Below are 11,781 nucleotides of genomic sequence, written 5' to 3' on the forward strand. Positions count from 1 at the left end.
TTAGTGTCGAATAAAAGTCACAGAAACAGTTTTTTAATTCTTGTATCAAACAATGGCTTTTATTTTCAAAAAAAGCGAAAGCCACTTTGAACAACGAGAACGGATGCCAACATACATTTCTGCAAAAACGAAAAGGCAATTTTTTTTTTTTGGGATGAAAAAAAAAAATCTGTCACACATGTAACATTAATAAACCTGAGTGAGATTCAGAATCAACTTAATAACACACGATGACTTAGTTTGCAAAAGAAACGCAGCTTTAATCGTTATATATATATAAAAGAAGTGTTGTTTAACCTAATTTGGACCAAAAGCTGCGACACACAAATTTTCGTGAGTGAAAACATGGAACTCACTACACAAAGCAGACGTGAAATACTTCTCACAGCACCACTGGTTGAGTCAGTTAGTTCAAGTGTACACTCGGATTACTACGAACGACAGCAGACCATTAGAACATCAAAATAGCTTCTTCTTTTTTTTTTGCCTTATATATATATATATATATATATACACAAAACTTCCCTTCTTGAACCAGGTTTAAGCTTTAGTGGTGCGTGGAGTGTTTTTTTTTGGTGGGGGTGGAAGGTATGATCTTGAGGTCAAGATTAAAACTCGGAATAGCTGTCGTCTGTGTTCAGGACCAGCCGCTGTGAAGTTGCTTGGACTGCAGACCATTACACTCTGTCGTCTGTGAAGAAAAACAAAACAAAGTCATGAAACACTTTTGCTATTTTCAAATCGCATACTTCTCTTAGTATACTAGAAGTTAGTATGCATCAGGATAGTGTGCATACTAACTAGTACAGCAAATTCTCCACAGATAGTATGTCTCAAATCAAACACTGCTGCTACGCACTAACAGGAAATGACTCGAAAGCTTCTTCTTCTATTTAACGATGGTTTCAATCAGCTGTTGGAACGCTATCGCCACCTGCTGGCAGCACGTTTTACAAGTTAGAAATAAAGAAAAAATATGAGAATCGAAATATTCGCGAGATATTTAAGCTGGTATCGAAGCACCGAAGACGTGTCATCCTTCTACTGCTGCGGAAAATAATACACCTGTAAGTATATGTATATATATGCATTTATATATGACGTAACTTCCGTTTAAAACGTCACTAAGATGGCGGTCGTTTAGGGTGGTTAGTGTCCATCGAACCATACTCAGTTTTGTGGGCGTTTTAGTACGCCAATTAAGTGTGCATGGCGCACTAAATTTTGCATACTAAGAATTGAGACGCACTTACCCGCTAAAAATACTAACTTTGAGTACACAAGTATGCGATTTGAGACACAGCATTTGTATTTATGAAAATAAAAGATCCAGACAAAGTCTCTGGTCTCACCGGTGGAGGCGGCCGTGTGCTGCCTGGTGCTCTTGATCTGCAGGAAGATGGTGTAGGTGTCGTAGGCGAACACAAGGCCGGCAATCAAACCGAAAACCTAACAGAAAAAAAGAAATGGGTCGGTTAACGTCCGAAGCTTACAACGGACAACGACTAAATGTGGATGAAATTGTCTCACTCTAGAAGCCTCAATATATAAGGAGGTAAGTAAGTAATATTTGTAAAGCGCTTTTCTAGACCAGGGTCACAAAACGCTTGAACAATTAAAATAATACTCAATAAAATATATGCTTAAAAAAGGTCAAGACAACACAGAGACAAACACAGGAGTCTCGGAGAATCAAGGAAAAGCCTGCACGAATAAAAGTGTCTTGAGATATCGTCTTATCTTAACCACCGTCATCTTTATGGGTCAAAGTATGAACATGCACTTTCACCGTGACCTTCAGAGACAAGTCACTTTGAACAGGAAACCATGGAACAGGAAGGAAATGCAAGTTTCGCTCGTTTTAATGTTACAAAACAAAACACTGTTTCTCCCACTGTTCAGGGCTTCTTCTGTGTCTTATCTCATACATTAACATTGTATTTCAAGGATTCCCTGAAGGTAACACGTGTTTTATATCAGTCTGTTTTTACTTTTGTAACAATTTAAATGTTATAAAGGAGCTTAGTTGCTCAAATTGTTGCTACAAGTCCGCAAGGGTGTCAAAAATATTGAATACACTTAAATATCACGATTATTTTCCTCTACGATACTGCAACGAAATTCTTTTTTTTGGTGGCTTTAAAATCATATATTTTTATGGTTTGTATCTCAGTGTTTGTAAAAAACTAGATGGCAGCAGTTAGTCCTCCGCAGTTAACGGCGATAAAATCCAGCGAGGTTTCCTGCGATGACTGAGGACGAGAGGATACATTTTTTGCAGCAGTCATTTAATTCCCGAAAGATCGATGAAAAACCCACCAGATCCTGGCGGTGACTGAGGACGAGAGGATACCGTCGACTCCAGCAGCTTTTAAAGCTGATGTTTGGACATATTTTGGTTTAAAAACTAATTAAATCAGTTACGACTTCATCGAGAGTCATAGGGTCTGTAAATTTTGCAACAACAGAGTCAAGTACTCAACACTACTACAAATATATACTCGGTACTACAGTATCACAATGTATCGTATCTTTACCCTGTATGATATAGCCAGATTCTTGCCAATACACACCCATAATCTACAAAGGCGTCGACATCTTGAAGCACTTTAGGTCGCGAGCCGAACTCATTTAATTTTCGAGACAATCATCAACATTAACTTAAAGTACTAGTTCACCCAAAGTTAAGTTAAAGTTAGTTATTTCCCTAATTTTCTACTCGCCCTCCTGTCCACCAAGGGATTGGGATTATTTTCAGATGAATCTGTTCTTTTTTTTTTAGAGTTGTAGACCAAAAGGTTTGTTCATTTTAATGTAGCGACTGGAGGTCAGTTGTCCTCGTTCAAAAAACACTTGTCAAAATACCTCCATACTCGTCTGTAACGTCCATCTTGTATTGAGCCTTGAAACTTTTGCTACAAACGAGCTTAAATAAAGACTAATTTAATTTATTTAGGAACTATTTCTCATGCCGAGGCTTCAATACAAGATGGACGCTGACGACGAGCACCGAGGAGCACTTGATGAGGTCAATACTTGGTTTTTCTGTTCATATTTCAGTTGGGAAAACTGAAAAAAAACTCTGTTTTTGTAAGTCAAAGACGAGGAGAAAACGCCACCGACCCCGCCGGCGATCCGAGCTCCGTCTCCAGATCCTCCGATCACGCAGATGAGCGAGGTGATGATGTAGAGCAGAGCTCCGATAGCGGCCCGGAAGAGATCCTGCAGGGAGACAGATGGTGAGGTGTTACCGCGACCGCTAACACCAGCGTGTTTTTTTTTATTTTTATGGCTACGCCGTCGGGGGGGGGGGGGGGGGGGGGGTTATCTGGACTCACACTCCACACCCAGTTGACCATCTGGAACTGCTTGTCCAGCTCCATCATGAAGATGCCGAAGAAGATGATGGCGAAGACCATCTCGCAGATGGCCACGGCGGAGTAGCCGCCATAGTGAGACGCGGCGTAGCAGATGATGATGATCAGACTGAGCACCTTGGACACAAGAATGAAAGATTCAAACTATTGCACTGAACTCATCGTTCTTTAAATCCACATGTTGCAGCCGAGAAGGGAAAGAAACAGAAGCCTGCATTCTTTCTCCGCTCGGACGCTGCCAGTTCAGGGGAATCGCACATTTTGGAGTCGGCCCACATCTTGGACCAGAACCCGGGCCTTTCATCAATGCCCGCTTTTGTTGCTGCCGTCAAAGTATGTGCGAACAAAAACACATGACAAGTGTTAGCGAGTCGCCTCGTCCTTGTTGACGCGAATCCTTGTGATGTTTTGATGAACTCTGTCTGTAAATAGTTTATAATTCAATAAAAAAAAAAACATGATGCTGCTCATTAAACTTGATTTAGATTCTTGTCTTTGAAACTATTTTAGAATTAGATGTGTTTTGCGAGCTTCTCTCAGGAACCACCAACTTCCTTGTCATTGTACAAACTCTTACAGAAGTTACCGCACCCACCTTTACTCATGGTGCCAACGAAGAAGTGAACTCCCATGATGCTTTCGTACAACCTGCTCAATTAAAAGTGACGGCTACAGTGGTTTATTTATAATCCATGTTGCTTTGTACAAAAGCGATTGACCGCCGTGATTTGTCGGCTGGGTGGCAAAGCAGGTCACCGTTACCGAGAGGGTTGGTGAGCGTGATGACAAGTCATATTTGCAATGTAGACTTCGGCGGTTCTAATAAATGTGGTTCATTTATACAAGTTAAAAAAAAACAATGGTCACTACTTCATCAATTTTGTTTACAGTGTAACTTGATCCACAAAATAAACAAGAGAACCATTTTTTTTCCTTCTTTTTTTTAAAGTTAATATTTCATAAACTTATACTAAATAAAACAGTACGAGTAGATTATATGACTCGAGGTCGAGTCAAGGGGGCAGCAGTCAAAGCAAAGAGGCCAAAAAAAAAAGAAAAGATTGCGGATCGGTGAAGCAGAATTTAAGTGGCGCAAAAATATATATATATATATATATATATATATATATATATATATATATATGAGGTAGAGGAAGATCGTTCCAAAGCTTAGGAGCAACAGCCTGGAAGGATTTCTCTCCTCTGGTCCGGTAGATTCTGATCCAAAGACCTCAGAGCCCGAGCTGGGGTGTAAGTCTGGATCAGATCACTGATGTAAGGAGGAGTCTGACCATGAATAGATCTGAAAGTAAGAACCAGAATTTTAAAATTGATCCTGAAAGAAACTGGCAGCCAGTGAAGAGTTTTAAGGTTCGGGAAAATGTGAGTTCTTCTACTAGGGCGGGTCAGAGTTTTGTATTAACTGCAGGCGAGGCAGCTCCTTCTTGTTTAGTCACCAAAATAAACTGTTACAATCGTCCCGGCGAGAAGACACAAACGCATGGATTATAAACTCCGGATCCAGTTTTTCCTGTTTTCTTAGTTGAACGAAACATTTGTACTAGAATATACATTTTATTTGGCTAAACACTTAAGAGTGCTTGAAAATGTTGTCTCTTGTGTGATTGAATTTGTCTGCTCTCTCCCTAAACCTAACCAGGAATTTTGTAACTGAGAACCATGGTCTCCGATTTAGAGGAGCTTAAATTCAGCTTTTTTTTACATTCACCTAAAACAAAAACAACATACAAATATCTGATACTGTTATAAAAGGTTTTTCGAAATAAGAGAAAATGAAAACAGTTAAATATCATTATAATGTGTAGAACAAAAGCATGAGATGAAGATTAGTATGAAAAGAGAAAATATATATATGAATTGAGGTCAAAGGTCAGACAAAGTGGCTGAACTCTTCACGGCGTCGAGCTAAGAAGCCGAACATAGACGAGCTCGACCAGACTAGATCATAAAAAGCGCGTTGGCCACATAAGGCCAGTGTGACGGCGCATCTATATGTGGCTCGTGACAACATCACAACCTCCCATAATGCATCTTGCCCCCAGAAAATCCTCCTTAAAACGTACCGGAATATTCAGTGTTACACAAGTTTAAGTACGTTTTTTCCTTCCTCCCGACTCAAAATAGTCGAGAGTATTTAGAAGAAGGTGTCGAAGACGATGATCCGACAGCAGACCCTGGATCTGTCGCTGCTGCTTGTGTAGTAACCGTCACACAAACACGCAGTCGGCGGCGGCGGCGTCAGTAGTCGGGAGTGTTCCGAGCCTGGCACACAGTGCGGCCACAGTCCCTGCACAAAAGCTCCTCTATTCCAGACCGCCGAAGCAAACACCCACGACACCGACCCCACTAAAAATGTTCCCCCCGTGGATCTATTCACATCAGGCTCTCAGGAGCGACAGAAACGCTTGTTAATTATAGTGCGTGGATACATGAGACACCCCCCCGAAAACAGCAACGGTTGCTAAGGGTTGGTCACCGGGCTCTTTAAAACGTGTGGAAAAAATTGATCAATCCCTCACGACCGAAATAAACTGTTTTCTCCCACGAGAAGAAGTTCCCTCGACTTGCAGGGTCATGCCCGTGACCCAAAAAAAAAGGTTCATGCTTCATGTCATTAATGGAGGGCGTGGAATCTTGGCAGCTGTCAAGAAAGCTGCTTGAATCCTCAGCTCCTCGAGAGCGTCGACCACTTCCTGGAGTAGCTACCACGCCGCGGATGTAGGTGGATGTCGCGTCAAGAGATGATGTGTTTTTTTTCCCCCCAAAAAAAATCCTCACACAGCACATATTTTCCATGACCTCCAGGAAAAACTGTGGAGCGGGAGAACCGCTGACCACCGGCAGCCGAGACCTCCACTGTTTTTTAAGGGTTTTAGTGTTGAAGTCAGCAGGAAGATCATCGAGGGGGAGATAAGTCGTGTTGAGAAAACATTGTTTTAAAAAGATTACGGTATAGTTTAAGGAAAACTGTTTCTTTTACCTTGAATTATAACATTATAATAATATTATTGAAGGCTTTATTACTTTGTCAATGTGTTTATTTTCCTTGAAACACCGCAGAACAAACAACATTCACTTCATTTGAGCCGTATTATTAAATGTTTGTTTAGTTTTACGTACAGGAAGAAGTCAAACAGGAACAACAAAAGTTAGCATGACATACACTTTGTAATTATGTTGATTTAAAAATAACAGCTTGTGCTTTTTTAGGGCGTTTCTATGTCTCATCTTATGCATTTAAAGTTAAGACAAAAAAGTGTTTGATGGATTTCTGGAGAGATAATACGTGTTTTTCATTTGTATGGATTTACAGAACTTAGATTCTATTGTATATACACCAATACAATGTATTTAAATATCTTATTCAGCTAGTTTTTTATCGTCTAGAAACTGTTTTAATGTCTTTTAATGTACATCCTTTGACGAGTTAAAGAAACAGTGTATTTGTAATAGCCATACCAATAAAGTTAAGCGGTAGAACGAATATTATTGACTTTTTTTTTAACTACAATTCGTACATTTTATGAGCTGAAATAGGTCAAAAACGACTGTACATATTCTGGTTACTCTGGATATTAAACACGTGACCAGATAAAGACTATAGTCAATCATTAAAATATGAATACTAGTCAGAGACTCTTTCCTTTTTCTTTCTTATCACCCTCGTGAGAAGGAGTGAGAGGGGGTGAGAGTGGGTGAGAAAATAAGGTGGGAGTTTCCAGACAACACTCTGCTGTGAAATGTAAACAATAATAATGAAAAAAAAAGTGACAGCAATGTGTGACCATTTGAACAGACAGGAAGTCAGTCAGCAGAAGATCAGGAGTGACAGGTGGTGGACTCTGGGGGTCTCGACTCTCTCTCTACAGATGCTTCACATTCCCCCCCCCAAAAAAGGGACTAAGACCACCTAGAAAGTGAGGATCTGTCTCATGACTTGAAAGTGAGGTGCGGGGCTACTAGCGTTACTACGACGTCGTTAAGATCCCGTCAACTCCCCAAGTTTAGGGTTGGATTTAAAAGTTGAACGAGTTAGTTGAAGTGAAAGAGAAAAAAGAGACCACTTTAAAAACAAAAAAAAGAAGGTTAAGGATAGTTTAATGCGCAGCAACATTTTATGATTTAAAAAACTCACTATTTCTGTTGTGAGGATGAAACCTTTCGTCGTCTTCACGTAACTCTTAAGCCTGTCCAGGACACTCGCTCCAGAACTGGTCGCAGATGAATCCGCCATCCTGTTGGAACACAAAATCCTTTCGTTTTTTTTCTTAAAAAAGTGCGAGTTAAAAAAAAAGTGCGCTACCGTAATGACTGACCTTGCTAACAAACTTTAAGCTAACTTTCCTCGTCGGTAATTCTTCGGACTTTCCCGGGATTAACGGACGATTTGGGCTCAACTTCGTCCACAGTAGTTCGGCGGAAGCTCGGCGCGGTGCTGGAGGGAGGGAGGGCCGGTGCTGGAGGGGCAGGCGCCGGGGCGTTGGCTCCTCATGGGGGGTGGAGGGTGAGGGAGTGAGGGAGGGAGGGAGAAGGAGGGAGAGTCTTCTCGCTGCTGTCACCCTGGCACCCCCAAGAAGCGCTGCGTTCACGGACCCTCGGAAAATCCCGCCACTTCACTCCATTACGACAACAAAAAACCTTAGTATTTAATTATAAATAAATAAAAGAATGATACTGTTTGAACACAAATACTTAACAGGTTATTGTACCTAATTTATTTTTATTTTTATATACATTGTCTACTCTTCATACTTTTCAACGTTTCATATTGCGTCATCAACTAGCGCGCCTTCATCCAACGTGTAATTTCCATCACGTATTATCTATACTTAATATATATATATATATATATATATATATATATATATATATATATATATATATATATATATATATATATATATATATATATATATATATATATATATATATAATATGTAAGCTTTCACGTTTTTATTCAAACATTTTTTTTTAACTTAGATTGTATTAATTTTTTTAAAGAAACAGTAAATCTAAACACTAATAATAAAAGACATTCAATATAAATAAAAGTGAGAAAAATCAAAATAACACTCATTTTATTCGTTATTATTAGTGTCATTTTTTCAAATATTTATTATATTTTTTGTTTAATTCTTTTAGTGTTAAAAGATGACCTTTTAAAATAAATACATAAATTATAAACGGTAATCTACAGTTAAATATATTGATCAACCTCGCACCCCTCTTCTTAAACAGATGTAAAAATAAATACACAAAATATTTATATATTTCTATCGCCCTTACTTTCCTTTTAACTTGTTTGTTTTATTTGTAATGTGTTTACTTATTATTTATTTATAGGGTGATTTGAAACACTCTGAGTGCATAAACTCATTTCCTTGAAGGATTCCAAACAAATTGCATACTTGGTTAGATTCATGGGATCATTTGACGTATTTTTTTTTAATACATTGTTTATTCTTCATACTTCAATGTTTCATATTGCGTCATCAACTAGCGCGTCTTCCAATGTATAATTTCCATCACGTATTATCTATACTTTCAAAATAAAAAAATATATAATATGTAAACTTTCATGTTTTTATTCAAACATTGTTTTTTTAACTTAGATTTTTATTCATTTTTAATAATCAAACACAAAACAACAGACACAAAGCAACAGTAAATCTAAACACTAACAATAAAAGACAAAATAAAGACTCATTTTATTTATTATTATTAGTGTAATTTTTTCAAACATTTATTACATTTTTCTGTATTTCTTTGAGCGTTAAAGGATGCCTTTAAAAATAAATAGATTAATAATAAAAGGTAATCTATAGTTAAATATATGTATCAACCTCCCAACCCTCTTTTTAAACAGATAAACATTAATAAATGCATTTATATATTTCTATAGCCCTTACCTTCCTTTTAACGTTTTTTTTTTGTTATGTGTTAATTTATTATTTATATATAGGATGATTTGAAACACTATGAGTTCATAAGCTCATTTCCTTGAAGGATTACAAAAAATAAATTGCATACTTGGTTAGATTCATGGCATCATTTGAGTTATAAAAAGCATAAATATACTTTATCTTTAAAGATAATTGTCAGACGTAGAAGTTTAGAAACTGAGTGGATGAAATAAGGGGCGTGTTGTAGAAGGAGGATCCAGGAAAAAAAGAGGAAAAGGTTCAGGGACGAGGGCATGAGGATCTGATAATGGTAGGCGTGACTATATGATGGCTGTGGTTATAAATACTGGGAAAGAAGTACTCAATGAAAGAACTGTAACTCATGAATAAATTATCAAAATTTCCTTCAAATAATCGATTACAGAATTGTTTAGAGATCTGTCAATCATAAGAGTATTTCATTTCATTTTACTCCTAGTCTTGAATATTTGATATGATGTTGTGTAGACGATCGTACTGAAAACACACGTTTAAATTGACCAACGTTCATGATTTGTCTTTATTATTGAGGATGTAACATGCGTGAAGATATCCGACAACAAATAATGACAAAACAAACCCATTTTTATGAACAGCACACTTAACGTTCAACAGAATAATTTCAAGTTTATTTCATTTTTGTTTCACATGGATCCCATAGAATAAGAATACAGCAGATTTCTGGAGAGATTTGGATATTTTTTTTCAGACTTATCATTATCATAAATACTAATATGAATACATCATACACAATAAACACAGCACTATCCAAAGGTGTAGAGATTATCACAAGACATCATTCACCACTAACAACAGAGTATAATTCATTTCAGCATATTTATAAGAGCTACAGTGAACGAGAGAAACGGGAGAAAGAAAAACCGGCGAGGGGACGAGAGGAAGAGAAAGAGGTGCTTCAACACTGCCTGAATGAAAAGACCCTGATTTAAGGAAAACAAATGAGCGAAGGCTTGCGCAGTTAAGATGGGACGTTTGGTTCTGATATGGGGCCCGTGGAAGCAAGACCACGTCTCTCCGGAGAAACCTCCAGGGATCGGCGGTCGGACACGTGCGCTGTGACGCTGTCGTTCGATGAAAGGATCTGTTGAGGCACCGACGTTGTGCTTTGTCACAAAGATGGCGGAGCTGCGGCGTGCACGCTGATGGCGAGGACGGGGGAAAGAAAAAAACTCTCCTGCGGCCTTTGAACCTCACTTATGCTGCGGGTGCTTCGAGGATATAAGAGTTCAGATGCATGCAAGTAAATTCATTTGCCTTCCGGAAGAGAAAAGACAAAGAAGGACTGAGGATGCGGAGGAATATAGATATATTATATATTTATATATATATGTATATTTTAAAATATTATCATACCGCCTTAAATATTTAGACCACCAGGGCGTAACCAGGGTGATTATGGTGGAATAGACTTAATTCTTATGTAGCTATAGTTTCATGTGCACCTCACTGGTTACAGTGTGATTTTAAAAAACTATATGACTCTGTCTTACAACTTTCTGGACCACGGAAAAGAAGGCGATCAAAAACAGGACACGACGCTGACAAATAAACCAGGAACACACGCTTCTAAAACAGATGCTCGTTTTGCCTTTTTCACAATTTTCATACTGATAGCACACAATAGCGGTAGTTTTTTTTCCGGAAACAGCACAGCAAATAGAGGATGCTACCATGCTCACTAGATTTTCTTAACCCTATGCACTTTTTAGATTTTTCAACATGAAGTGGATCACGAGAGTCTAATCCGCTGTCGACTGTGGAACCGAACAAACTACATCGAAGTGAAAATTAAAAACGTAAAGAACTCAACACTGCTCACTTGATTCTCTGCTGTTTCCCCCCTTTATCCTCCGCCTCCCTTCAACCCTGAAACATATTGCTGACAAGAGAAAGTAAATAAGAATGGTAATAAAAAAAAAGAACCGTTGATGAGTAAAGAAAAGTATCGATGGGAGGATCTGAAGGGGCGAGGACGAAACGATGTGAGCTCCTAAACAGAACCAAAGTAAATGCAATTGAATAACTCTGTGCTCAACATTTGTTGTATAACAACTAATATGGAGTGCACAATTATTCAACTGTGGACGTACACTTGAATCATATATATCAGCATGTTGATATTTACACAGCACAGACAAATACATTCTCTCAAGTTAAATATTACTACATTTTTTTTTTCTTCCATAAATGTCTTTTTTTCCATGACAAGATTTCTTCTTAAATGTTCATCAATGAATGTTTTGGTATTTGTATCCAAGTTTTTCTCGTATAACCAAACAGACAATCCTCTGATGTCTTCTACAGTTAAATACAGCACGAGAATAAACATCATGTTACAGCAAAGACCCCCACACTCCCCCCCTCACACACTAGTGTCCCCCCCCCCCCTGGTCCTGATCCCCGAGTAGTGATTCCCTCCC

The 11,781-nt window shown here is 38.3% G+C and overlaps 1 protein-coding gene across 1 annotated transcript; it reads right to left on the reverse strand.

Annotated features, from left to right (window-relative positions):
• Positions 1–29: 29 nt before the first annotated feature.
• Positions 30–7,912, reverse strand: plp2b (proteolipid protein 2b). The gene is made up of 6 exons (XM_087782179.1): positions 7,715–7,912; positions 7,534–7,633; positions 3,339–3,494; positions 3,124–3,222; positions 1,353–1,449; positions 30–691 (listed from the first exon to the last, which is right to left on the reverse strand). The coding sequence occupies exons 2-6, from the start codon at positions 7,630–7,632 to the stop codon at positions 678–680; spliced, it is 465 nt and encodes a 154-aa protein (XP_087638305.1). The 5' UTR covers position 7,633; positions 7,715–7,912; the 3' UTR covers positions 30–677.
• Positions 7,913–11,781: the final 3,869 nt, after the last annotated feature.

Source organism: Callionymus lyra, chromosome 19, assembly GCF_982586985.1.
Source record: "Callionymus lyra chromosome 19, fCalLyr1.hap1.1, whole genome shotgun sequence".
NCBI classification, from domain to species: Eukaryota; Metazoa; Chordata; class Actinopteri; order Syngnathiformes; family Callionymidae; genus Callionymus; species Callionymus lyra.